Source organism: Siniperca chuatsi, linkage group LG16 (assembly GCF_020085105.1).
Source record: "Siniperca chuatsi isolate FFG_IHB_CAS linkage group LG16, ASM2008510v1, whole genome shotgun sequence".
Taxonomy (NCBI): Eukaryota; Metazoa; Chordata; class Actinopteri; order Centrarchiformes; family Sinipercidae; genus Siniperca; species Siniperca chuatsi.
This window is the reverse complement of record NC_058057.1, coordinates 21,390,405-21,414,479: the sequence shown is the minus strand read 5'-3', so window position 1 is coordinate 21,414,479 and position 24,075 is coordinate 21,390,405. Positions and strand designations below refer to the sequence as shown.

Below are 24,075 nucleotides of genomic sequence, written 5' to 3'. Positions count from 1 at the left end.
AACCGATAAAGTGAGGATCGGGGTTTTTTGGGAGGCGTGTTCTGCTGAAACTGTGAAGCTCAAGACAGTTTAGAAAACCCCTCAGTGTGTCATTCATGAAGCCACTACAGAGGACGCAGGACCTGAAGGAGAAACACATGCTGTAAACTGTCTGACTGGATAAAGTTTTATTGTGAGGAGCTTAAATAAACAACAGGTAACTCAACTTAGTAGCTGCTGATTTTGTTTGTTAAACTAAACTCCTAAATTATCATGTGTTTGACAAAATACTGCATGTGCACTGCTTGTTTGGTGAGTAATGTGCGCGTAAAAGTTGTGCGTAAAATCATCACAACACTGACTTTTGTATTTGTTTTTTTTCCTTTCAGCTTCAAAGATGAAGACACCATCAGTGCTGATCTCTGCAGCAGTTTTGGCGCTGCTGCTCAGCCCGCTGAGGAGTACAGGTGTTGCCACCTTTCAAGGCGCTTTCCCACACACAAACAAATACAACCCAAACGAATCGGATAGATGCCAACAACCCGCCATCAGCGGACTACTTTCCCGAGGGACGGGGCCTGTAACCTCAACCGACGAAGTGCTGGAGTCCAGTCAGGAAGCGCTGCACGTCACGGAGCGTCGGTACCTGCGGCTAGACTGGTGCAAGACGCAGCCGCTGAAGCAGACCATCCACGAGGAGGGCTGCCTGACCCGCACTATCATCAACCGGTTTTGCTACGGACAGTGCAACTCCTTCTACATCCCGAGGCACAATTACCAGGACGGAGACGCCTTTCAGTCCTGCTCTGCCTGCAAACCCAAAACCTTCAGCACCATCACTTACACCCTCTTCTGCCCGGGTCAGATACCCAGCACCAGGAAGAAACGGGTCCAGCGCGTGAAGCAGTGCCGCTGCACAACAATAGATACGGATTAGACGCAAACTAACACATCCAGGTCGATAATAACCTTTTCCACTGAAGTGCAGCTTTGTGAAAAAAAATAAAAAAACGGAAAGTGGTTTTTGCTTAAAGGACACATGAGAATAAAGTGGGAATAGGAAGGTGAGGAACTTACCTGAGCCTTTTCTTTATCATTGTAAGTGGTCGCTTCAGGTGCCATGTTCCCTCTATGATGATACTTTGACCTGCATTTAATATTATCTCACTGACCAAAATATCTTGTCACTTATCAGTCATTGCTTCCACAAAGTCAAGGGTTTTTTTGTTTGTTAACAGATTTGAAGGATTTGGTTTTAGATGCAGGAACTTTGCCAAAGTTTAGGGTTTAGTTAAGTGAACTGATGGCCTTGTGTTTAAGCTTAAGGCAGGCTGGTTTGTAACAATAATATCAATATTTGTTGCAGACATGCAGGTCAATGGATGTGCAACACATGTACCTTATTAGAATGTGTGTAAGGACACATCTTCAAAGGACTCGGATGGTTGTATTGTTTCCACTGTGTGGGATGTAAAACTGAAGGCTTTCATGATATACCAATTTTTTTTTTACAACCTGCACTGCTAAATGCCACTTCATTTTATCACTGTGTGTATAATATGTGTATCACTGCCTGTAAATAAAACAGTTAAGCTATTACATCACATATTTTCTGATCAGTGATTTTATTTCTGGTAAAATATTGAAAAGATTAAACTTTACATGTCAGAATCAATGCAAAATGTAAGTGCAATATGAGAATCTATACACAGTGGAAGCTGATGTCTACATATTGCACATGAGATTTTTTCACACATTTATACACATTTTTAGGTAGCAAATTATATTACATAAAGCTGTCAGCTGATTAATGCAAGTACTCCATGGAGTGTAAGACAAATAAACTCTGTAAAAAAAATGTGAAAAGTATTGGTTTGGTCTCATGGTCCACATCCAGTCTGATACAGCTTGGTGAAGATGGTTGTGTGACCGTAGCACTTTTATACCTCCTGAGTCTCTTAAGTTGAAGACATGTTGGCTTCTTTCTGACGCAGTCGCTCTTTCTGTTGGGAGCAAATTATCATTGGACTTTGGAAAATTAGTAGAAAACTTTATACTAATGTATGCACTGTCTGGGTTAGGTAATATTTTCTATGGAGACAGTGCAGTACTAACTTATATTGGTTGTTAAACCTTAGGCGGTGTAACATTTTAATGTGGATTTGCAAGTGTATTCCTGAATTTGCAATTATCTATCTGCATTGCATGCTCAAGAGCTAGTTTAGGAAATGTCTGCTGGTGTGTTTTTACCCACAGAGGCAAATCTCTTTGCCTCTTCAGTATATCAACTTTACTGAATCCCGTCTTACCAAACTGTTGGGGTTGATCTTTCTGGTCTCAACCTTCTTCTCTCCTGTGATCCTCTTCACTGACAGCTGAGCCTCTTTTAATCTGCAAAAACAACGGGCATGTATATTAAAAAATGTAGTTATGTATCAACCATAAAATTGGTCCAAGGGGTCCATTTATATAATTTAACACAAATAAATGAATAAAATAAGGTCAGTGGCAATACAAGTTCTGTTCAATCAAACCAAAAAAGAAACAAAAATATACCCACAACAACATGAGGTAAGGTATTTCACTGTTCGTCCATCTGTCACATGCAAAACTTCAGACATTACTGACTTGGCTTTTTACAAAACATTAGTTGATTTAGGATTTTTTTTTATTGCATTCATTGAGAGAAGCTGACTGACTCAACCTGCACATTTCTGGTATTTTGCAAATACACAGATGAGCCAAAGAAGAGACACACCACCATTTCTTACTAACAGATGAGGGAGTTAATCCCTCATAGTTTGATTACAACAAAATTCTTTTTCCAGAGATTAATATTATTATTATTGGAATTCTAAAACTGAACCCATTTTTCTAAATTGAACAAAATTCCTGCTTTTTTACAAATGATGGTGCTTCTAAAGATGCTCAAGCACAGACAGGGCTATCTGATATACCTCTCTTTAGAGATGCTCTTGTTCTCCCTCTTCCACCTGGCCTTGAAGTCGGCACAAAACTCAAACCAGAGCATGAAGAAATGGCCAGTGGTCACCTCCTTCTCTCCCGTCTTGGGCTTCAGTCCAAAGTACATAGCCAAGTCCTGAAAACTGAACAGCAAGGGCAAAAAAGGAGAGGATTAAAAACACAATCAACCAAGATGGAGGTGTGGTTTTATTTCTGTTCATTTGTTTCTCAGTCACTGTTTCAGTTGAACATTCTGTTGCTAGTAGCAACCACTACTGGCAGAGTTCCGTAGCAGTTTAACTTACTTTGTTACGTCCGCCATTTTGTTACTATATCTCCGTGAACAAGCAAAGATTGACAGGCATCTTTTATCTACTTCCCAAATGCCCTTGTTGGGACCATTAGCTATAGGAACTAGTTTTATTTATATTGTGATTGTTGCTTTGTGTTTTGTTAATAGCTGCTAGCTGGAAGTGCTAGCTAATGCTGCTAACCAAGCTAGCAGTTATACTAGCTGTCTAAGGCTGATGTGTTGCTAATACAACATTCTAAGTGACTGTTATTTTACTGGACTAACTGTTTAACTTTTTTAACTTTTATTATTGTGGACTCTCTTTATGTTTACTAAACTAATTGCTGTGATGTACTTCTACATTTATACTTTTGTGAATGAGTTTCACTGTTATTATACTAATCAGTGTTGACAATACCTTTGGTCTAACTCTTGTTTATGAGTTAATCTCATTGTTTTCTGATTTTTAATCTCTATGATTGAATTTTTTGTCCAATAATTTTCATACAGTTTCATAACTGTTTCCAGTAAAAACAACACAGGCCAGCTCCTGTCTTCTAGCTTTACTGGAGGTGTGTTTAGCTCACTGCATAGCTGCAAACATAGTGAGGGTAGAAGAAGTCTGTGACGACATTCAGGAAAGCATGATATCACACATTTGCAGGGCCTTTGGTGAGTGTGGCTAATTTTGCCCAGCAAAACTTATGATGATAAATTATCCAACATTAGAATACAGATGTTGTTGAAATTGATGTTCATACTCATTCATAGATGCTACCGGCTTTGGTTTGTCAAATCTGGACCAAACTTTTTTATCTGAGCATACTGTAGACATTTTTGTGGCTGCTTGGGTTGACACTGAACTTAACAACCAAATTCAGATAAAGGCTAGTATGATGCCCACCAAAAGACAGCATGATTTAATTCTCCAACCTTTTTTGTACAGTCATCAACTGATAGGAAGCTTCTGCATGTTCTTTTCGTGCTGCAAAAAAAACAAAAAAACAGACAAGGACACGGTTTATTTGTAGCCAGACTCCCCAAAAACACATATATTTTAAACAGTTGTAATCCCTATGGAGATTCTGTTGATATAAATACTTGTAGAAACATAATAAGAATCTCTTGTATGATGATGATCATGTCAGGTGGAGCCAGACAACCATTTGGGTCTCTTCAAAACAGCAATTACACAGCCAGTTATTCAACAATGGTGCCATTCTTGTTGCCACTTTCAAATTGCAAAGCCATTATAACAGAATAACAGGCACACTACTACCTGTGTCTGTCTCCCTGTAATGTTGTGGGATTCTGCTTTAGCCTCCAGATAAATGTCCAGCTCAACAAATCACTCAAGTTGTCTATCTGAATGAGATCATTTTACTTTATTCCAGTGCAACTTTACGAATTTATGAAATATTTTTTGAATAAATACACATTCTCTTATAAAACTTGTATTTGTTCTTTTGTTTATTACAGTTGTGATGTTTGTCTTAAAAACATCTTGAAACATGTTTGATTTTGCACCTACTGCATTTTAAGAGGAAAATAAAATGTCTCAGGCTAACTTCACATGTTTCAAATGACATTCAAAGGCTTGTGTGGCTGTAATGGTTTTATATCAAATGAAAGTGATACAAGGGACAAAAGATCTAACGTTAATAATTCCAGTGTGTTCGGATTGGAGCACACCCTCACTGATGTTTAAAAGAATGGCTTGGGCTTTACTTTGAAGCTTTGATGTGCCACTTTTTTGTCATGGGGGCGGAAAAAGTGATGATATTCCAAACAAGAAAAGCATTTAGCAATTACAATGCATCTATGACATTTCAAATACTGGTGGATGGGAAGCTTTTCTCTACTGCAGGACCTCTTGTGATTTATCTCTAGATGGGTCAATATAAAAATCTTACAACATGGAATGCCTCAGTTAGTTGGATGAATATTTCCCAGTGCCTGTGTGTCTGTCAGTCATTGCCAAATCTGCCTGATCCCTATCTGAGTGTCTAGCCTTTACTCTGAATCCATCCTATCTCCCCACACACACACACACACACACACACACACACACACACACACACACACACACACACACACATACCAAAGACACTCCATGAAATAGGAAGAGGGACAAAGATATTCATCCCAGCAACAGGATGAAACCTACATTTATCTGACTGTTAAAAAGACAATAGAATAGTTTAGAACAGATGGAGCATATGAAGAAAGAAATTGAGGTTGGTGTTGTAGTGGATGTCACGCAGGGAAACGGGGAACACAAGGGAATACTGTACTGTAATAGGACTGTAGGTAGGGGAGACACAGGTGTAAACAATCAAGGCGGGGTCAACAATCTAAACTGGAGGGAAAGCAAACAAAGACAGGAAGTAAAACCACAAGACACACAAGGAGAGGCGAACACTACAAAGTAAAACAGGAAACAGGACAAAAACCCCAAAACTATGACAGTTGGAGATGACAGGTTTCTCGAAGTAGACTGGGCTATTACATGATCATTCTTGAGGAGTTTGCATTGCATTTAAATTGAACCATCTGACCTCAAAGAGTAAAATATCTTCAGTACTGTTAAATATGGCTCCAGAGGTGTTAAATTTTGTATTTTTCTTTACCAAGCACTACGTCTCCAGAAAGAAATCTACCTTGTTAACACAGTAAACTAATGCTGGTACTTGAAAGTCCTAATTGACATGTTTGTATTCTTCCAAAGTACAGACTTGTTAAAAGTAACACTTGGTGTTTGCAGCTGCACAATATATGACTGTAACTACTCACCGCTGAGAACAAAAGCCTCCATCTTGTCCTTAAACGGCTGCAGGTGTTCTTCAGGAGAATCAGAACAAACCTTCTGTACGTCTTTCTCACATCCTGAAAAAAATATAAACAAGAGAATGCACTTAACCTTTCTTTTTATGTTTCATACATTTTGCATAAGAAAAGGAAAAGTGTAGCTGTGGAGGACAGAGAAAACATACTGTATGACAATACAATATATATTAAATATAACATAAAAATAATACATAAAAAAATAACAAGAGTGATTTCATCCTGTACTTAGATCATGGACATTATTTACATTTGCTGTTAAAGGTGGATATCAGACAGGTCTTTCTTGGGTAAAAGTCTGTAGTTTCCAGAAAGTGGGATATATTTACGTTTATGGGTTGTTTGCAGTAGTTAGAAGCATGAGATAGTTAAAACACGAGCAGTAATAACAACCAGTGGCTGAACAGCTTACTTCTGTAAGTGAAGTTTGGGTCACTTGCCAAAAGTACACAAACTTCAAAAACAGAAAATCCAAGGAAGGAAGGCATTAACAATACTGGACAGGTGAAGTGCCGCAATGTCTGCTCATTATTAAAAATAAAGATCTCACACAGAAGTAGACTATTTTAAACCTGCAAGGGTTAAACCAGAATGAGGCAATTTATCTTCAGCAGATCTTCAGGAAGCAAGACATGATTCCCTTGTTGGACTTTGATACCAAGAAGTCACCTGACATCCTTCAAGGGGTACTCAAGTGATTTAATGTTGCACTTCCAAAAATTAGGGGACTCTGAAAAACAGATTTAAAGAAGATTGGTCAAATCTGGTAAAGCAGACGTTTAGTCCATGTAATGGGTCAAACTCCAACAAGGCTAAGAGTCTACAGCCATGCTAGCAACTCTGAGCTCTGTGAGATTGTACTTAGGCACAGCGGTGCTTTGAGCTAAATGCTAATGCACAATGACAATGCTAAAACAATAATGTCTAGCAGGTACAATCTTTTCTATGTTCACTACCTTAGTTTAGCGTGTTAGCATGCTAACATTTGCTAATTAGCTTAAATTTTCATGCCAATCCATCTAATAGCTATTGAGATATTTCTGTCTAGACTAAAGTGGTGAACTGACCGACAGACCGCCATTGGCCTCTCTAGAGCCACGCCACTAGCATGGCTAAAAACATCGGATCCTACATTTCCCATAATGCAACTCAATAGCGTCTTTTGTTAGAGAGTCCCTGTCTGGTAAACACCCACTTCTCCACATTCCACAGCTTCAGTTTGTAACATGGGCTTTACATAATAAATTTGTGGTCTTCAAGCCCAAGCTTATAACCCTGATGACATCACTATGAGATCATCAGGGTTATTTTCCTCAGACTTTCAAAAACTCTCTCCAGAGCCACTGAAGACATTATACAAGTGTTTTTACAGGCTGTGTAGTCCTCCTCATGACTTCTATGTTACAGTGAGATTTAAATGTATAAATCACTTGCTTTTTTTAACTTAAATGTTGCAGCTTTAACCCATAACTACAATGTGATGGATGAAAAGAGATACAGAGAGAAAGTTCTGGGTTAAACTAGCTCCACCTGTGCCCAAGCAGGAGGTTATCAGCACCGCTTCCTCTTTAGATATCACTTGTTGAGATTCACCCAGAGATGGCGACTGCAAACTCCCCTCTTTCTCTCTTCCTCTGCCAGTCTGCGGCTCCATGTTACTCTGCGTCCAATCAGTGGATCAGAGGAGCCAGTCTGCGGAGCCAGTCATAATAGAGGCTGCAGAGGGAGCCGAACCCCTGCCCCCCCACCCCAACGCTCGATCAACATCTCCCAGATAAGATTACAAAAGAATACTGTTTTCATTCAGTATTTCTGTAAACTGTGGAGATCTCTCTCTGCATTGTGTGGCGAGCCTTTCTTTCTTTTGTCTGCCTTTTGTGTTCGACAGAAGTTTGCTTATTTCAGACTGAAGAGGGTTAAAGACGTTCACATAAACAGAGCCGGATGATGAGGAGTATGGTGCTTTCAGATGTGAGACTGAAATTACACAAACTGCACTGAAGCAGTGATTTGGTTTCATAGTGAGGGATGAAGAGATTTTAAGGTTTTGATGATGGTGTGTTTAGATCAGTCACCCCATAAATCACAGCACTATCATATCAAAGAAGCCAAACACAGACTACAGTACATTACAGTAAGCAGAAAGTCTTCAGGAAGGAAACACTACGTCTTCACAACCCATATTTCACATTAAAATAGCTGAAGCGTGCCAAGAAACATGCTTAACAAGTGTAAAAATAAAGAAAGATCTTCACTTAAGCCAATAGTTAGTCCATATATGATCATGGAAATAAATTGATGACAATGCTAACATGCTGGTGTTAAGCAGGTATAATGTTTACATGTTCACCATCTTAGTTTAGTTTGTTAGCATGCTAAAATTGGCTAATTAGCACTAAACACAAAGTGCAGCTGAGGCAGAGTTTTGCAGGTTTTTCATTCTAAACTTAAGTGTTGGAAAAATAAAACTTTTGACCTGATGCTGGCGCTAGAGGAAAAGTTAAGGGATCACCAAAGTTATTACAAATCATCCTGAGGAGAATATGAACGTGTGCACCAAATTTCATGACAACCCATCTAATCATTGTTGAGATATTTCAGTCTGGACTAAAGTGGTGGACCAAACAACTGACAGACCTACATTTCCATCCATCCATAGAGCAATACAGCTGGCATGGCTATAATCATATTTAGGGGATCCTTATTTATGTTTATGTTATTTGTGTGCTGATACAACTTGACAAAACTCTCAAATATCAATCGTCAGTCAGCCTCAAAAAACTTGTATCAATGTGGCTATAAATAGTTCCTGTCGGTTATTGAGAGTAACAGGGGCAGAGTTTCTGGGAAAAGACATTGCTGGTTAACTAAATGTAATTGTTTAATGTTGTGTGAGCAGCACAGGCATTATGATCTATTCAGCTCTATTGTATTGGGTTAGAGCAAGAAATCTCAAAACCTGACAAAAACCACATCCGCATGGCTAGACACCACTATAAGTGAGAAAATATGTTTTCTGTAGTCATTTGGATGAATTTTACACTTTTTACAGTGAATAGGCTAATAGAATGAAGTAATTTTAATGTAAATATAGTCTTTGGATCTCATTTCCCCCAAGTCAGCGTTGGATGACTTAAGAGAAACTTATCTCCTTTTAACTGTGTTGGGAAACATTTCATACCAACCAAACAGAAAACACAGGGAGAGTGAAGAACGACAGAAGCAGAGCTTCAAACCAGGCATGAGGGCGGTTCAAACAGGCAGAACAAAAGGGAACCTGCGACGGGCGATCCAGATTGCACGGTGGTTTGGGTAGACGGGCCGATAAGACAAAGCTGTGTTGAGAGGTAAAGAAAGCTATCTGTGGCACACATCTAGGGGCCACACTGGAACCCAGGTGATAGAGCCGAGCAGGTTAAGGATCTGTGCGTCTCTGCAGAGGCCTGTGCAGATACACTACAGATACTGGAGGTCTGGAGATTACATAAGTGGGAAGCTATGGTCTCCCTGCATTGGAGACAGGGGCACAAAGGCACAATGATGGGAGATCTGATGGGCAGAAGGATTAGAAGCTGGATCTGACAGGCGCCAGGCCAGTATCAGCAGCAAGACTCCTACTAGTCTCTGAATACACGCACATGCAGCGCACAGTGAGACACAGGCAAAAACACATGTATACATAGGGATACAACAATACACACACTCACAGCCGTACACATGTAAGAGTAAGCATTGTCCTCAACATGACTTGTCTGGTTTAACTGGCTGGCATGCCGAATGGCGTCATATGGGCACACTTAGAGAGAGAACAGGCTAGAAGGATAAGAAAGACGAAAGGAAATCTTTTGTTCTGGGGTTCTAGCTAACTCAAGTTTGGTCAAAGAAGCAGACCAAGTATAAACAGTTACTCAATGGCTGGGGCCAGTGATGGGAAACCAGGGTGGTGAGTTGTGGGGGGTGGGAGGGGTGTCTGAGGAAAAACGATGCCAGACTGGGCCGAGGTTAGGTCTGTGGGAACCTCTAAAAATCAGAGTGATAGAGTTACACAGGCTGGCTGAGGTTTTCAAAGAAAAACACACAACAAAATGACCACAAGGCGAGATTATTCCGGTCACCCAGTCACATGGCTGCTAAAGCTCACCGTCTGTCTGCTCAGAGTGGAGCTAATGTTTTGGGGAATGTGTGCAACCATCTAATATTATGAATCGAGAGGGGGAGAAGAGTTTTGGCATTCATTACTCTGGAGGGTTGTTTTTTTTTTCTTTAGAGAGAAGAAACTGGGATAGATAAAGGTTGACATCACATACTTGTCAGATCTCGTCCAAGCTGTCTCAGGTCTCTGTTGAGATCATCAAACTTGACCTGTGCTGCCAGGAAGACGTCCTGAGGTTCAGGAAGTGGGAATATACTCTTGTCTGTGCCGGCATTCTGGTGGAATACAGTCAAAAACACAGCAATAAAACATCACTGTTAAATCAGGAAATGAGAAATGTATCTGCAGACATTGGAAACACACTAGAAATTGTATTATTATTTTATTTTATTTTGAAGTGTTCTCCTCTCCTTGTTTGTCTTGTTTCATTTCCTGTCTTTGTTTGCTTTTCCCTCCAGTTTTGATTGTTTGCCCTGCCCTAATTAGTTGCACCTGTGTCTCGTTGTCTCCCCTACCTGAGCGTATTTAGTCTGAGTTCTTCCTTTGTTTTGTATTGGATCGTCATTGTATTCACGTCAAGCGACCCGGCTTTAGTTTTCTGTGTTTTGGATTATTTCTCTGTTTTCTCTTGAACTTTGCTGGATTTTGCCTGTTCCCTGGATTTATATTTTCCTTAGTTTGACTGCGTACCTGTTTTTGTGTGACTCCTGCCTGCCTGTCAGTGTAAGCTGTGTTTTTTTTTCTTTTCATTAAATTACATGTATTCTATCCACCCTGTCTGGTGGTCTGCATTTGGGTACTACTCCTGCCTGCTTGATTCTCTGGCTTGACAATCTTACAACAATAATTGGTTGAACAGGATTTCAAATCTACTGAATAATGGATCCAAGGGTGGGAGTTGCCATAGCCAATGTCCAAGTGCCACACCCCATGCACTTTAATCACTTCAGAAACAAAAGAACACAGATATATCTTAAAGTTACAAAGATAAAGAACAAAAAGTACTGCGTCCATCAACTGTCCTCAAATAGAGGAAACATGACAAATTCAGTTCTTTGTTTAGGTCAAAAGGCTCAACTGTGTTAAGAGTGTGAATCAAATATTCCACAATATGAACAGTGAGTTGACTATGGCAACTCCCACCCTTGGATCCATTTTCCAAGAGATTTGAAATCCTGTTCTAGGTTGACTGTGTATGTTTTCCTTATGTCTTTGTCCATTTTGACTCTGATAAAGACACAGCAGTGTTGAAACGTTGGTCTATTTGCAAAGGCTGCAAATAAATCAATGTGCTCCAGTCCCTTTCACCCCCCCATGGTAGATATTTGATCATGTCAACCCAAAAATAGGCTTAAAACTCCTTCTGTTACAATTATCAGTATTAAAAGCACACTGAACAATTTCTCATCAATGAACTTGATAAATACCAACTATGTAAAAGGAAAACAATAGAAATACATCAGCTTCATGCAGAGTGACGCAGACAACGTAACAATATGTCAATAACAGAGCAACTAATACCTTATCCACGTTGTGCAGGTAGTATGACACCACATAGTCCACCAGGCTGATACGATTGTCCTGAGAAGAAATGCAGGAGACGTGTCAAAACTGCATCAGAAAAAAGTAAAACCTTAGTGTGCAGGCTAGTAGCTCACTGTCATATCCCAGTGCCTTCATTAAAACCATTTAATAAGATGTACTTTCTCTATCTAGATAATTCATTGCATGATATTCAGACTGCATGCAAGGTGTAAAATGGGACCACTCCCATATGTGTTAAAGTGAAACAAATCCAGTTTCTGAAAATGTTAATGAACTCATTTAGGTCACCTTTCTTTTAATTGTCGTAACAAGCTACAGAATTATGGACTCTTTTACCCAGGGTTTGGCCTCTCAGGCTACATACTCTAACCCTGTGATTGGGTTAGGATATGTAAATAAACCACAATGAAAGGTAGGGATAAAGCCACTACAGTCTTCCTACAGTTATCAAGGCCTTACCCGGCTCTTCACATCCTTCAGTTTAGGTAGAATCTCCAGGCCAAAGCCGTCAGCCTGACCTCTGACCCTGCTGCCTCCGTTCATGTGGTTCCCCAGAGCCAACACCAATCCCACCACTCCCCTCACACCATCGCTCTCCAGCAGAGCCTTAAAACAGAAAACACACACAGGATCAACTACATTTTATGGTGAAGTAAAGACAGCTGGCACCTCAGATCCTCCATATTCCACATCTCCAAGCACAGATACATATCACACACATCATATGAGAATTATATATGTGTACTCATGTATAATCACTGTAAATATCTTGTAATAATAAAAGGTAAGTACTGATGTGAATTTTTAAATCTGACACATTTGATCACAATTAAACCTTTTAATTATTTAAATGTGCTCAGGATGACCCAAATGCGATCAGACAGAGCTAAACCTGTTAAACATAAAGTTGTGTTTGCACCCAAAATGCACTAAACATCCTATCATTGAACCAGAGGGAGTCAGACATGCATTTGGTCTGTAGGTGCTACTTGTAAAAGAGAAATGATCCTTTGTGCTAAGAAATGTGTGTAAACGGCAGACAGCTCAAACACTTTTTTAGGATATTAATGGATGGAGAAGATAGTACATTGATGAAAGGGCATAGAAGAAAGGTATAGAAGAAAGGGCAATATAAAATCAGTGAGTACTAAGGATGTGGTGGTTTTGATCCCAGTGCAATCTAGTTAAATAAGAACAATCTGAACATCATCAAGGTACTGAGTGGGTTTGCTGTCAGGTGCTCTCTTCCTACCTCACAGACAGAGGAGACTGTGTTGAGCTTGCGTTGGATGGAAGTGATCCCATCGATAAAGGCCGACTGGAAGATGATGCAGTGTGCTCTGCCTGCAAAGTCTGGGATCTGACACAGCTCATACAGGAACCTGGAAAACAACCACATCAACAGTAAGAGGACAAAATGTGATGATATTGTCCATTCCTCTTAGAACTGCTGACAGAGGTTAAACACAGTATACAGGCCTGGTATTTGTCTCCTCAGTGTACACACACACACAATTAATTACTGGTGCGGTCTCTAAACATTTCTGTCAGAAGGTGAGATACTGACTGTTCGGGTTTGTCCAGCAGTTTAACTTCCTCTTCCTCTGACGTCTCGTAGTGTTTCTTGATTCTCTCCAGTTCCTCTGGTTGCGCTCTCTGACACATTGACAATAAAATCTAAATAAGTAGTTCATAATTGTGCAGTTGCACTTGTAGTTAAAGCGCAGTAAATGCTATAATACCTACATTTTCATACAGTGCTTCAATGGTCTCCAAGTCCACCACAGAGTGGTCCACTGTCAGTACAGCTAGAAGTGGGAATGTAGAAAAGCACCAATATCAAATTTGAATTGGAGAAACAGTTAATAGGGCACTTTCAGATTTACTTGATCGTCGCACTAAGCAATTTCTGAATTTCCACCTAATCCAACCTAAATACAACCAATCACATAATCAATTTTGGAGGCATGTGAAATTCCCTTGTAGAAAGAAAGTAACTTGTCTAAATGGTTAGAAAGTCCTTTTGACTGTCCCACAGGCAACATAAATAAAGAACCGCTTACTAGACTTCACTGAGAGGCATTGCTCCAAGGATCTATGCATCTATTGCAGGAACAATTGTGTGACCCTTTCAATCAAATCAAGGTTAAGAGTCTTAGCTATGAACGTGTCTCCTTATAGTTGGAAATCATGCATTAGTAACATTAATACAATTCTAAAGAAATGGGCAATAAGTTTATCCAACTGGAAATAATACACAGATGGTATAGGACACCACAACAGTTATATGACTGGAAATGGATAAATGGATACCAGTAGACTCTTGCTGGAGATGTGAAGAGAATGGTGCCTTTATACAGCACTGAAAGATTGGTGGATTATCCAACAGGTTATTTTTGTAGTGCTATAGAAGCAGTTTTCTATGCTGGACTCAAAAACTGAATTTAAGGACTTCTCCTTTAGAAGATGGATTATTCTGGCTAAACGGACACTGCCGAGTCACTGGAGGACAAAATCTCCACCACCTTATGTGGCTGGTTGTGAAAAGAGGAGATGTTACTGTGTGTGTGTGTGTGTTTATAGGTGTTTGTGTCTGCTATGTCCCCTGAGTAAATTATGTAAATTTGTCTCTGTTCTCGTGTTCAAACTTTCAATAACATTTTTAATCATTTTTAAAAAGCACATTGATTCTTCAGGTACTAATCCACAACTTTTACAGATAAATAACTTCCCTGATACTGATATTACACAATAGTATTGCAGTTTACATGTTCGAAACACTAATGTTTGGAAGCTTTTTCTTGACAAAAATCCTGCAATGCTCCTTTGAGTTTCTTTGGTCAGCAGATTTTTTTTAAATAAATAAAAGAACTGAGTAACTTGCATGATGTATCTTGTAGAAAGTTCACGGTAACACCCACAGCACTGAACATTTTAAAAGATTACTGCATTAATTTTAAGTATAATGTCACATAGTACTCTAACAAACAGCAAATAAAAAGAACTGAAGCAATACAAAATACCCTTTAATGGGAATGTGTGAAACTATGCTAACAGGGGTAAAAGTCCCAGATGATCCTTCCTCTGATTTACTGAAAAGAAGAAAGATGTTTGGACGTTTGGGATTAGCAATGCAGACTGGCTCTCTGTAACCATCTTGCTGACATTGTGGTGAGTGTTTCAGCCTTTAATCCTACTTTAAATTCACCAACAGCTCATACTCAGAGTGAAATACAGGGCAACTTCAGTGCGATGCCGGGGTTAAAGTTAAACAAGGGTGATGTTCATGGAGATGCGGTTACCTGAGTGTTTACAGATGAAAGCTGCAGGTTCAAGTTCCCAGAAAAAGCTGGGAAATACAGCTAATTTGGTGATTTACTGTAATCCATCTTATGTGATAGACATAATGATGTTTGTTTGATTACACACACTTTGAGGTTTTAATGGTGATTCTCGTGATAGTCTAAATATTATTTATATACCAAGAAAAGAATAAATATCTAGGGGAAATGCTGAATACATTTAAATATGGAAAAATATATTTCATGGCAAGCAATAGATTTAGCAGCTTCCATCCTAAAAATTAATGTCAATACTGGCCAGTGGTGGAACAAGTTTTCAGATGCTTTACTTGATTGATAGTGGCAATACTACAATTTAAAATACTCTGTTGCAAGTAAAAATCCAGCATTTTAAATCTTACTTGAGTAAAAGTCATAAGTATTATCAGCAAAATGTACTTTAAGTATCAAAGTAAAAGCACTCACTATGCAGCATAAATGGACTCTGTCAGTATGACATTATTATATCTTATACTATTGGATTATTATTACGGATACATTAATATGGAAGCAGCATTTTAATATTGTAACTGTCTGCTGTAGAGCTAATTTGACTCATTTTATATACTGTTGGGTGGTTTAATTTACTGTATAACAGTGCCTTGTGTTTTAAAAGCGTGTTATAGGTTTTTAAAATCCTTATCTGCAAAGTAACTCCAGCTGTCAGATAAATGTTATGGAGTAAAAAATAGAATATTTCCCACTGAAATGTAGTGGAGTTAAAGTATAAAGTAGCATAAAATGAAAATACTTGTGTCAAGTACATGTACCTCAGAATTGTACTTAAGTACAGTACTTGAATAAATAATATTTATAATAATATAATAATCTTTATTTATAGAGCATTTTTCTAATCTATTTTACAAAGTGCATCACAAAGGCAAAAAAATAAAACACACATAAAAAAAACATCCGGTTTCAAAAGAAAACAGATTAAAAAAAACAAGAAAAACATTTTTAAGTATGTAGAAGACAATTTAAAGAAAACAGTTATTAAAAGGGACTTCTTGACTCAGCCGACCTGATTTCCTCAGGCAGGCTGTTCCAGATCCTCTGGGCGCTGATTGCAAACGCTTTCTCCCCTTTAGTTTTCAGCCGGGTCCCTGGAACAGACAAAAGACCTCTGCCCGAGGATCTCAAAGTACGTGCCGGCTCGTACGGTATTAAGAGGTCAGAGATATAGCAGGGAGAGAGGCCATGAAGAGCCTTAAAAGTAAAATCTTAAAATCTGTTCTAAAACAGACTGGGAGCCAGTGTAAAGAGGCTGAAACAGGAGTTATGTGATCACGTTTCTTGGTTCTGGTTAAAAAGCCTGGCAGCTGTACAGTCTGGAGTCAATCAATAGATTTTTGGTTCAGGCAAATAAAAAGGCTGTTGCAGTAATCCAGGCGTGATGAAGATGTGTAAAATGGTCTTGTAAAATGTACTTTTCCACCACTGATACTGGCCCACGTTTTCCAAAAATACCATGTAATAAGGTACCAACAACTGCTTTGTCAACAGTAAAAGTGAAAGTTGGATCATGAAAAATCCAAAAGTTAAACAAATATGGAAATTAAAAGTCCAATCTGCATTTTGCAGCAACACTGCACAGTGAAACCATTGTGATATATGGCACTGGAGGCACTTTTGAAGACACCTTTTTGGAACTTTTTGGAGTATTTTATTGATGAATTGATACACTAATGTAACAAATATAGGTTTGATATATTTTGAGACTGGAGTAGGGATACCTTTGTAGGCTTTAGTGCCCCAAAATAATGGACTACAAACTTTGACACTTTTATTTTGACATATTATGATAAAAGGAAACAGTTTAAAAATGTAAATTCAAAGTTAGATCTGTTATTGAACTCGTTTTTTTGATGCACTAGTACATTTGAGAAAAATATATTTTATTCAGCTTTATTTTTTATAGTTACAACGACGAATGAACTTGGATTTGAGACAAGCTCAAGGACACGATGGGCCTATATATGAACTCTAGCTTCTGCATCATATTACCATATTGTACATGAACATTTTGAATGAGTCCAAGTTTATTTCCTGTTGCAGTCATTCCTAACATCAATAGCTGACCCAAAAAACTTTGACCGAAGCCGTTGTTTCCTAGCAACACTGAATGATTGAAATGCTCTGTATAACTTACCTTGTTGTATATCTTTCATCTCCAGGTGGAGGCTCGATATGAGGATGCCCACGGCCTGAGAGCGCTTCCCGTCCAACAGCTTAATGATCTGACACACACACACACAGTTACCATGACCACCTTACCACTAAAAAGCATTAGTGAGTCATTAGGGGAGAGTTTACTGTGAAAAGATGGCGCACAGTAGGTCATATTATGCTTCACCTTGATGCATTAGCACTTCTTGCATTTGTAACCAGAGCTGTTAGGAATGGGGATTGATTTATGTACACAGCTGATTAAATGTTACTGACAGCAAGCTATTGTGCATGTTGTACTCATGTTTGGGATCTTTTTTTGGCCTTTTTATTTCATTGTATTATTATCCTTCTCATTGTCTCTTAAATGTTTTAACGCATTCTTATGTCTTATGTATAGTGCTTTAGACTGCCTTTGTGTTTGAGAGGTGCTATGCAAATACACTTGTAGCATTAGTGTCCTTACTGCTTGCAAATGCAGCAAACACAAATAAAATCAAGGTGAGGAATTGGGAGAAAATGGCTGAACAGATACAGAACAGTGGAGAAATATACTTCTAGTGTAAAGAGCGTAAATAAATCACAACTGTGAGTTGAATATAAAACGCTTGATTTGACAGGAAAAGATAAATAACACTATGAGGAAGACATAAACTTTATCATGGGGGAATTCTTTAGTGTCTTTGCCCTCCCAAAATGCTTTTTTTTTTACTCATAATTGTGCCTCAGTATGAATTTATAATGCTCTTTTAACAAGTTTATAATGATCTGGCATCTGTAAACTCAATGGCATCAACCCCCTCTAGTGGACAAGCAACGTATTGCAAATAATCCCAAAAACTGAAGTGTGTCTTGCATGATGTTCTAGTTAATTTTGTCGTGTTACCTTCTTGGCTTTGGCTTTCTTCTCATAAGCCTCTGACAGCGGCTTCCTCTTGGTCTGTGTGCTGGTTTTGGCGAAGAGATCCTCAAACTCTCTGGGATTTATTATATTTGGTTCCTCTAAAATGTTCCACAGTGTGTTGGTACTGCAGGAGAGAGAAACATCATGTTTAATCAGCCTCTCTTTTAATCTATTATACTATAGTGTAAGAACAATAACACAAAAGTGTGGATCAGGGTTCAAAGATGCATCGGTTTGCTGATATGAAGCCAATAAAGGCATTTTAACAGCTGTTAGACCCTCTATATAAAACTGATCGACAGGTTGTTTAAGTGATGCCCGTCACCAGAATTTATTCTGATGTGACATTTTAATTTCATTCTACTCAATTGTATAAGACTATGTGCCATTATCTTGGAGTTCAATGAAGAGGTTCGATTCTTTTCATTATCGATTAACCAGCAGATTGTATTCTCAATTACTCGATAATCTTTTAATATACAAAATGTTTTAAAAATTTGCTCTATATGGAAGTTCAAAATGGCTGATATTAAAGATATATATAAGACATTATGAAATAAACAATGAGTGAGTGACAAAATATATACCATATATAAAATAACCAGTTAATTATGAAATAATTAAATTAATTATTAAACTCAACCCATTATTAGTATTATTAAGCACTATTTCATCATTTATGTTTTCATGGTAATATGGTTATATTTTTATTTCATTACAGACATTTTTCTTTTCATTATTTTTTATTTTAACATGCCCTTTTTCAAATGTCTGTTTTTAGATCAGAATCTGCTTTTAATCCAAGTTGAGTTTTTTTAAGATATTTTAATATTTCACAATTTATTGGTTGATTTATATATTTTTCTGTATTTATTCAAACAATAATTGATTTCATAATGTCTTTTCTATTTAAATATTATTTAAATAAATAAGTATAAATAATTATATTTTTAAAATTTACATTTAAATTTTAAATGCTTTCATTGATATTGCTTTAACGGATTTCAATTGCTTTCAGCTCATCCACTTCAAAAGACACTTCAAACCCTTTCAGTGCTTCTACTTCAACTGACACTTCAACATCTCAGATTCAATTTTATTTAATGAGAGGTTGTCTTTGGCTCTGAACCTACTTGTTGTCCTGGATCTGGATTCTGGTCCAGTAAAGAGGCCTCATGGGTTGGGATGGCTCCACTGCTGGTTTCCTGGGAGGTTTATCAACCATGAGACCCCCACCTGGAGGAGGAGGAGGTGGTGGGGGAGCTAAGCCTGGCATAGATGGAGGAGGAGGAGGAGGTGGTGGGGGAGCTAAGCCTGGCATAGATGGTGGAGGTGGCGGAGGAGGTGGTGGTGGTGGTGGAGGGCCATTTGACGGCTGCATGTGGTTTAGGGGTGAAGACAAACTTGGTGGAGGAGGAGGCAGATTGTCTGTTTTGGTCGGTAACATTGTCTGAGAAGGAGCAGGTGGTTGTTCTGATAGAGGTAGCGTGGCTCCAGGAGGAGGGAGAGTTTGGGATGGAGGGTCAAGCGTCGATGAGGAAGACAAAGTGTCGTCCCTCTGACCGGCCAGGCTGTGGCTGATAGAAGCCAGGTCCAGCTTTTTGGGGGTCACCTTCTGTAACTGAGGGCTCGTGCAGGCTCTCCCCGTACCTTCTCCATCCTCAGGAGTCTTAACAAATGTCTCTCGGTCTGTCTGGATGCAGACTGTGCGGAAGGATTTGTGTAAAAAGTCGTCTCCCGTTGAGACAGCGACATCTTTGAGTTCCCCATGATGGCGGGGCCCAACCTGGGAGAGTTTGGCCTGCAGCTCGGCCAGAGTGAACTCCAGACGGGCGACACTGTCCTCGTTTTCCACCCGCAGTCTGGAGAGTTCCTGACCATAGTCCTCCTGAAAATAATATTAGTTAGACTTAGCCCCACTTTGTGCCTCTTGTGTATTATCATTACAATCAAGTCACAGAACTAATCTGTTTTTCTTAAATAAACTGTAAATCTCTAGCAATCTTTCACAACCAGAAGGTTATCATCAGGATAAAAAACTATTCGGTCCACTGCATAAGAAAAGAGATTTTTAATAACGCTATATTTTTCTGTAATTTCGGATTCATTTCAGAATAATTCCCAAGAATTTTTCCTGGAAAGAACAATGTAATTTGGTAATAATTATTAAGGAAAATAAGAATGTCCTTGACAGAAAAACTCCATTTAAACCCAAGTAAATATTCATTCATTATTAATTTATTAGACACTTATTCATATATGTTGAATTGTATGCTTGTCTGTACACAAATTTCACATTTTTGCATTGCGTTGAGTTGACCTGCAGTGCCCTGACTAAAAGATGCTCTAGGTTACACTATCATATTTTTCTGGAATTAATTCTTCACTTCCTCTATTTTCCCTGTAATCAGTACCACATTACACGATTCTTTCCAGGAAAGTTTTTAATTATTAGTATCCGTAAAATAAAACATTATCAGATTTTCAACACATTTCCCAAGTTGTGACTCTGTGTCCTAATTCAAACATAGATAGTAGCCAAAAGTGACATATCACTGTGCTAGATTCATATGATGCAAGAAAAATATAAACATGTTATTATGTATGAAAATATAATATAATAGGAAACATTAATATAAAGGAGATACAGTATGTCACTTCCAGCCATCTTTGTTTGGATTAGGAAAACAGAGTCGCAATTTAGAAAACAGGTTAAAGAAAAATTTTGCATGACAGAAAATGTTTTAATTCAGATGGACAGAAAAAAACAGAGGAAAGTGTTGTTAAACAACATTGTGGGTTTTTAGATCACAAGCTTTATCTTTCAGACTCTAATGTAATAATAATTAATACGAGAGGCACAAACTGGACTTTACATCCATGGGGATGATTGCAGCAGTCCAGCTTTTCTTGAAGGAAGTGTTCAACATATTAGGAAATACACTTATTTGCTTTCTTTCAGAGAGTTAGATGAGAAGATTGATACCAACAGAGCCAGGCTAGCTGTTTCCCCCTGTTTTCAGTCTTTGTGCTAAGCTAGGATAACCGTTTGCTGGCTCCAGCTTCATATTTACTCTACAAACACAAGAGTGGCATCAATCTTCTCATCTAACTCTAGGCAAGAAAGCAAATAAGTGTATTTCCCAAAATGTCAAACACCTGGCAGCACACCAGGGATCCTCACTACATCCTTCATACTGACCTGTAACTTCTCCAGCTCCTCTTTGCATTCTCTCTTCAGCTGCAGGAGAGCAGCCTGGTGCTCTGAGAGGAAGAACGATGAGAAAGAGCATCTTACAACAGCTTTGTGTTCTTTCTTGTACCACAACAGATGTTCATTATAAAAGCTGTGGTGCCCGAGAGCGCTTTCTTTACCATTATGGGTACATTAGTGATGTGGCTAGGTACAAGCTGAGGACGAACAACTTACAACAACCGTGAGGCACTTGAGAACTGTGACTAATTTTGCATGACAAATCAAATTCATGTTTTACCACTGCAGGAGTCTTGAGGGATGTTTGAAGAGGACAGACATGGTGAAAAACAATACAAAACTTTACCAGATGATGGCAGTAGAGCCCCAAATGTAAGGAAAAACATACAGACTGTGGCACACAGCTCACTGGCTGTAGCTGGCATTTTAGACAAACTATTTAAGCAAATATTTATCTGCTAATGGATGAATGAACTTGATGAATGTTCAGTTAGAAAGTGTATTTAGTTTTACCTGGACAGGCATAGTGTCAGTGGGTGTGTACACATGGAGCACAGTTTTATCCCTGCTCAAACAACCTTTGATAATCCCAATGTTAAATAGAGGTAGACATTTTTCAAGAAAGTTTTCTTTCTGAGAACTCGTCTATTGAAATACCAAAGCAGGACCACTTTTATGCCTTTAGAAAGCAGTGAGTGACGTTTGATGTGCATGAATATTAGCCGTGACTCAAACAGGGTTTGACCTTTTTTTTCTTTAAAAAAAAATCATCTTTTAAAAACATTTTGAGACTGACAACTTATTTGCGAGCACTACGTGGTTTCATGCAAAATAAAATCACCGATCACTGATTTCTAGTTCAAAATGTGTAGACATCTGGGGTCTGTTTCACAAAGATATTTTAGACTTAATTTTGCAACTTAGACAGTTTCACAAATATAAAGAAGGATTTGTTTTAGGCCTAAAAAGTCAGCCACCCTACAGCCAGGCTAACGGTGAATTAAGAGCTATGTTTCCATGGTAACAATCAGTGACACCTGCTGACAGTGTTTCCATGGTAACAATCAGTGACACTTGCGGTATCAAATGACAAAAATAGGAAAACATGACTCATAATTTGCATTTGTTGACAATGTTGCGGGAAAGACTTTTTAGAGACTGCAGTGGAAATATACAGCAGTGAAGAGATCGTCAGGCGTTTTCATTTGGAAACTATCCTGAGTCTGAGTGAAGAGTTAGCAGAAGTACTCAACCCTGCCACATTAAGAAGCTACAGCATCTCAGTCTCATTAGGATTTTAAAAATCCTTTTTTTTCAATAAAATATTAATGATTTGCTTAAAGGCACCACATTCTGCGTCACATGTGACCCCAGTGTGCAGTCTAATAAATCCCTTCACATACTGAAGGCGCTGGAGTCCCACAGACTAGTTTGCAATGGACACACACAGGGTGGAGTTGTGTTTACCATAGCAGTAGAGCTTGATATTACATCCACCACATGATATCACAGAGCAAACACTCCTACTCCCTCTATTGCTTTGTCTCAAATTAACATCTTTCATGAATATTCAGAACACAGTGTTTAACATAATGAATCTGTGTGGTTTTATAGGGTTGTGACATCTAAGTGACAAGTGAGTTCATTTATTTTCGCAAAACTTTCTGTAATTTCCATGATTTTTTTTAACCCTAATGTTCTATTTGGCATCCTGGAGATCCTATGCCCTCTTTAACAGATCAAAACACAGACTTGTCACTCTATTATCAGCTTGATACTTCACGACTTTTCATAATTTTTGTGAGATTTGGAAAAGATGATGTGTGATACAGGAAATGACACATTGCAGCTGTTTGGGGTCTCACAGACTCCAGCTGTTAAACATGGTTAAATACAATTGATTTTCATATGCATTTTATCTGTGATTGGTGTTTTATTTCTTCTTCTTTCTTTTTACACAGCACTTCCCCTCCCAAATCTATCTGTATTTCTTTGAGGTCAAATTTACCGCAAACATAAGTAACGTCACTCTATAGGATAACATACTGTACATTTTCATTGGTCTCTGAATTACTTTTTGGCAAACAAAGGAATATATAGTTGTCCATCAATAGCCCATGTAACATTAAATATTTCCTTGTTTATTGTAATAACAATACTTTGTGCTTATTTCTGTATTTTGTCACCTTAATGAAATGTGCAAAGCTCAGTTTGTAGCAAAGGGACGGGTTACCACTTAAATACTTTTCTACATATTGGATTTTAATAAGGTTAGAAGAAAAGAAAAAACATATTTGAATGGAAATGGTTAATTTTTCAATTATTGTTATTATTTTTACACATACAGCAAAGGAGTCTGTCGGACCCCAAACGATGAGGTTGGAAAAGCCAACGTCAATAAAAACACAAGGGTTCAGTTCGGTGGGGAGAATGTTTTTTTTTTTGACAAAAATATGAATGTGTATAAAAGTGTCAGTACCTGCTTCAGTGTACTTCAGCCCAACTTTTTCCTCCTTAAGTGGCGGCCAGACGGCTTGTAGACGTCCAGGAGTTCTTTCTTCTCCCTCTCCGGGGGTGGAGGCTTCTGACTAGACGGAGAAAAAGAGTTTGATTTCTAACAGAATCTACACACAGGACAGTATTCCAATAATGGCTACGGGAAAGCTAGTTTTC

General features: G+C 38.5%; 2 protein-coding genes and 1 long non-coding RNA gene across 5 annotated transcripts in view; 2 read left to right on the top strand and 1 right to left on the bottom strand.

The window, feature by feature from the left end:
* The first annotated feature begins 67 nt into the window (after positions 1 to 67).
* On the top strand, positions 68 to 1,585 carry grem1a (gremlin 1a, DAN family BMP antagonist). Its single transcript, XM_044169299.1, has 2 exons — positions 68 to 196; positions 369 to 1,585. Exon 2 carries the CDS (start codon positions 377 to 379, stop codon positions 914 to 916), a length of 540 nt encoding a protein of 179 aa, XP_044025234.1. The 5' UTR covers positions 68 to 196; positions 369 to 376; the 3' UTR covers positions 917 to 1,585.
* fmn1 (formin 1) overlaps positions 1,586 to 24,075 on the bottom strand; it is a 34,507-nt gene continuing 12,017 nt past the window's right edge. The window contains exons 4-19 of one of the 3 annotated variants that reach the window (XM_044169286.1): positions 23,882 to 23,990; positions 21,391 to 21,452; positions 19,322 to 20,076; positions 18,171 to 18,312; positions 17,268 to 17,355; positions 13,524 to 13,585; positions 13,345 to 13,433; positions 13,030 to 13,159; positions 12,237 to 12,383; positions 11,754 to 11,813; positions 10,387 to 10,507; positions 6,029 to 6,121; positions 4,169 to 4,220; positions 2,937 to 3,086; positions 2,289 to 2,370; positions 1,586 to 1,982 (exon numbers count right to left, since the gene is read on the bottom strand). In XM_044169286.1, coding sequence (XP_044025221.1) covers positions 1,938 to 1,982; positions 2,289 to 2,370; positions 2,937 to 3,086; positions 4,169 to 4,220; positions 6,029 to 6,121; positions 10,387 to 10,507; positions 11,754 to 11,813; positions 12,237 to 12,383; positions 13,030 to 13,159; positions 13,345 to 13,433; positions 13,524 to 13,585; positions 17,268 to 17,355; positions 18,171 to 18,312; positions 19,322 to 20,076; positions 21,391 to 21,452; positions 23,882 to 23,990 — 2,187 coding nt within the window. In that variant the 3' untranslated portion in view covers positions 1,586 to 1,937. Of the gene's footprint in view, positions 1,983 to 2,288; positions 2,371 to 2,936; positions 3,087 to 4,168; positions 4,221 to 6,028; positions 6,122 to 10,386; positions 10,508 to 11,753; positions 11,814 to 12,236; positions 12,384 to 13,029; positions 13,160 to 13,344; positions 13,455 to 13,523; positions 13,586 to 17,267; positions 17,356 to 18,170; positions 18,313 to 19,321; positions 20,077 to 21,390; positions 21,453 to 23,881; positions 23,991 to 24,075 lie in introns of all 3 variants that reach the window. The other 2 variants (XM_044169287.1, XM_044169288.1) reach the window with 2 other exon arrangements.
* LOC122863134 lies at positions 10,658 to 18,162 on the top strand. The gene is made up of 4 exons (XR_006374922.1): positions 10,658 to 10,955; positions 12,992 to 13,181; positions 14,835 to 14,948; positions 17,293 to 18,162. It is a non-coding gene; the product is annotated as an uncharacterized LOC122863134 (long non-coding RNA).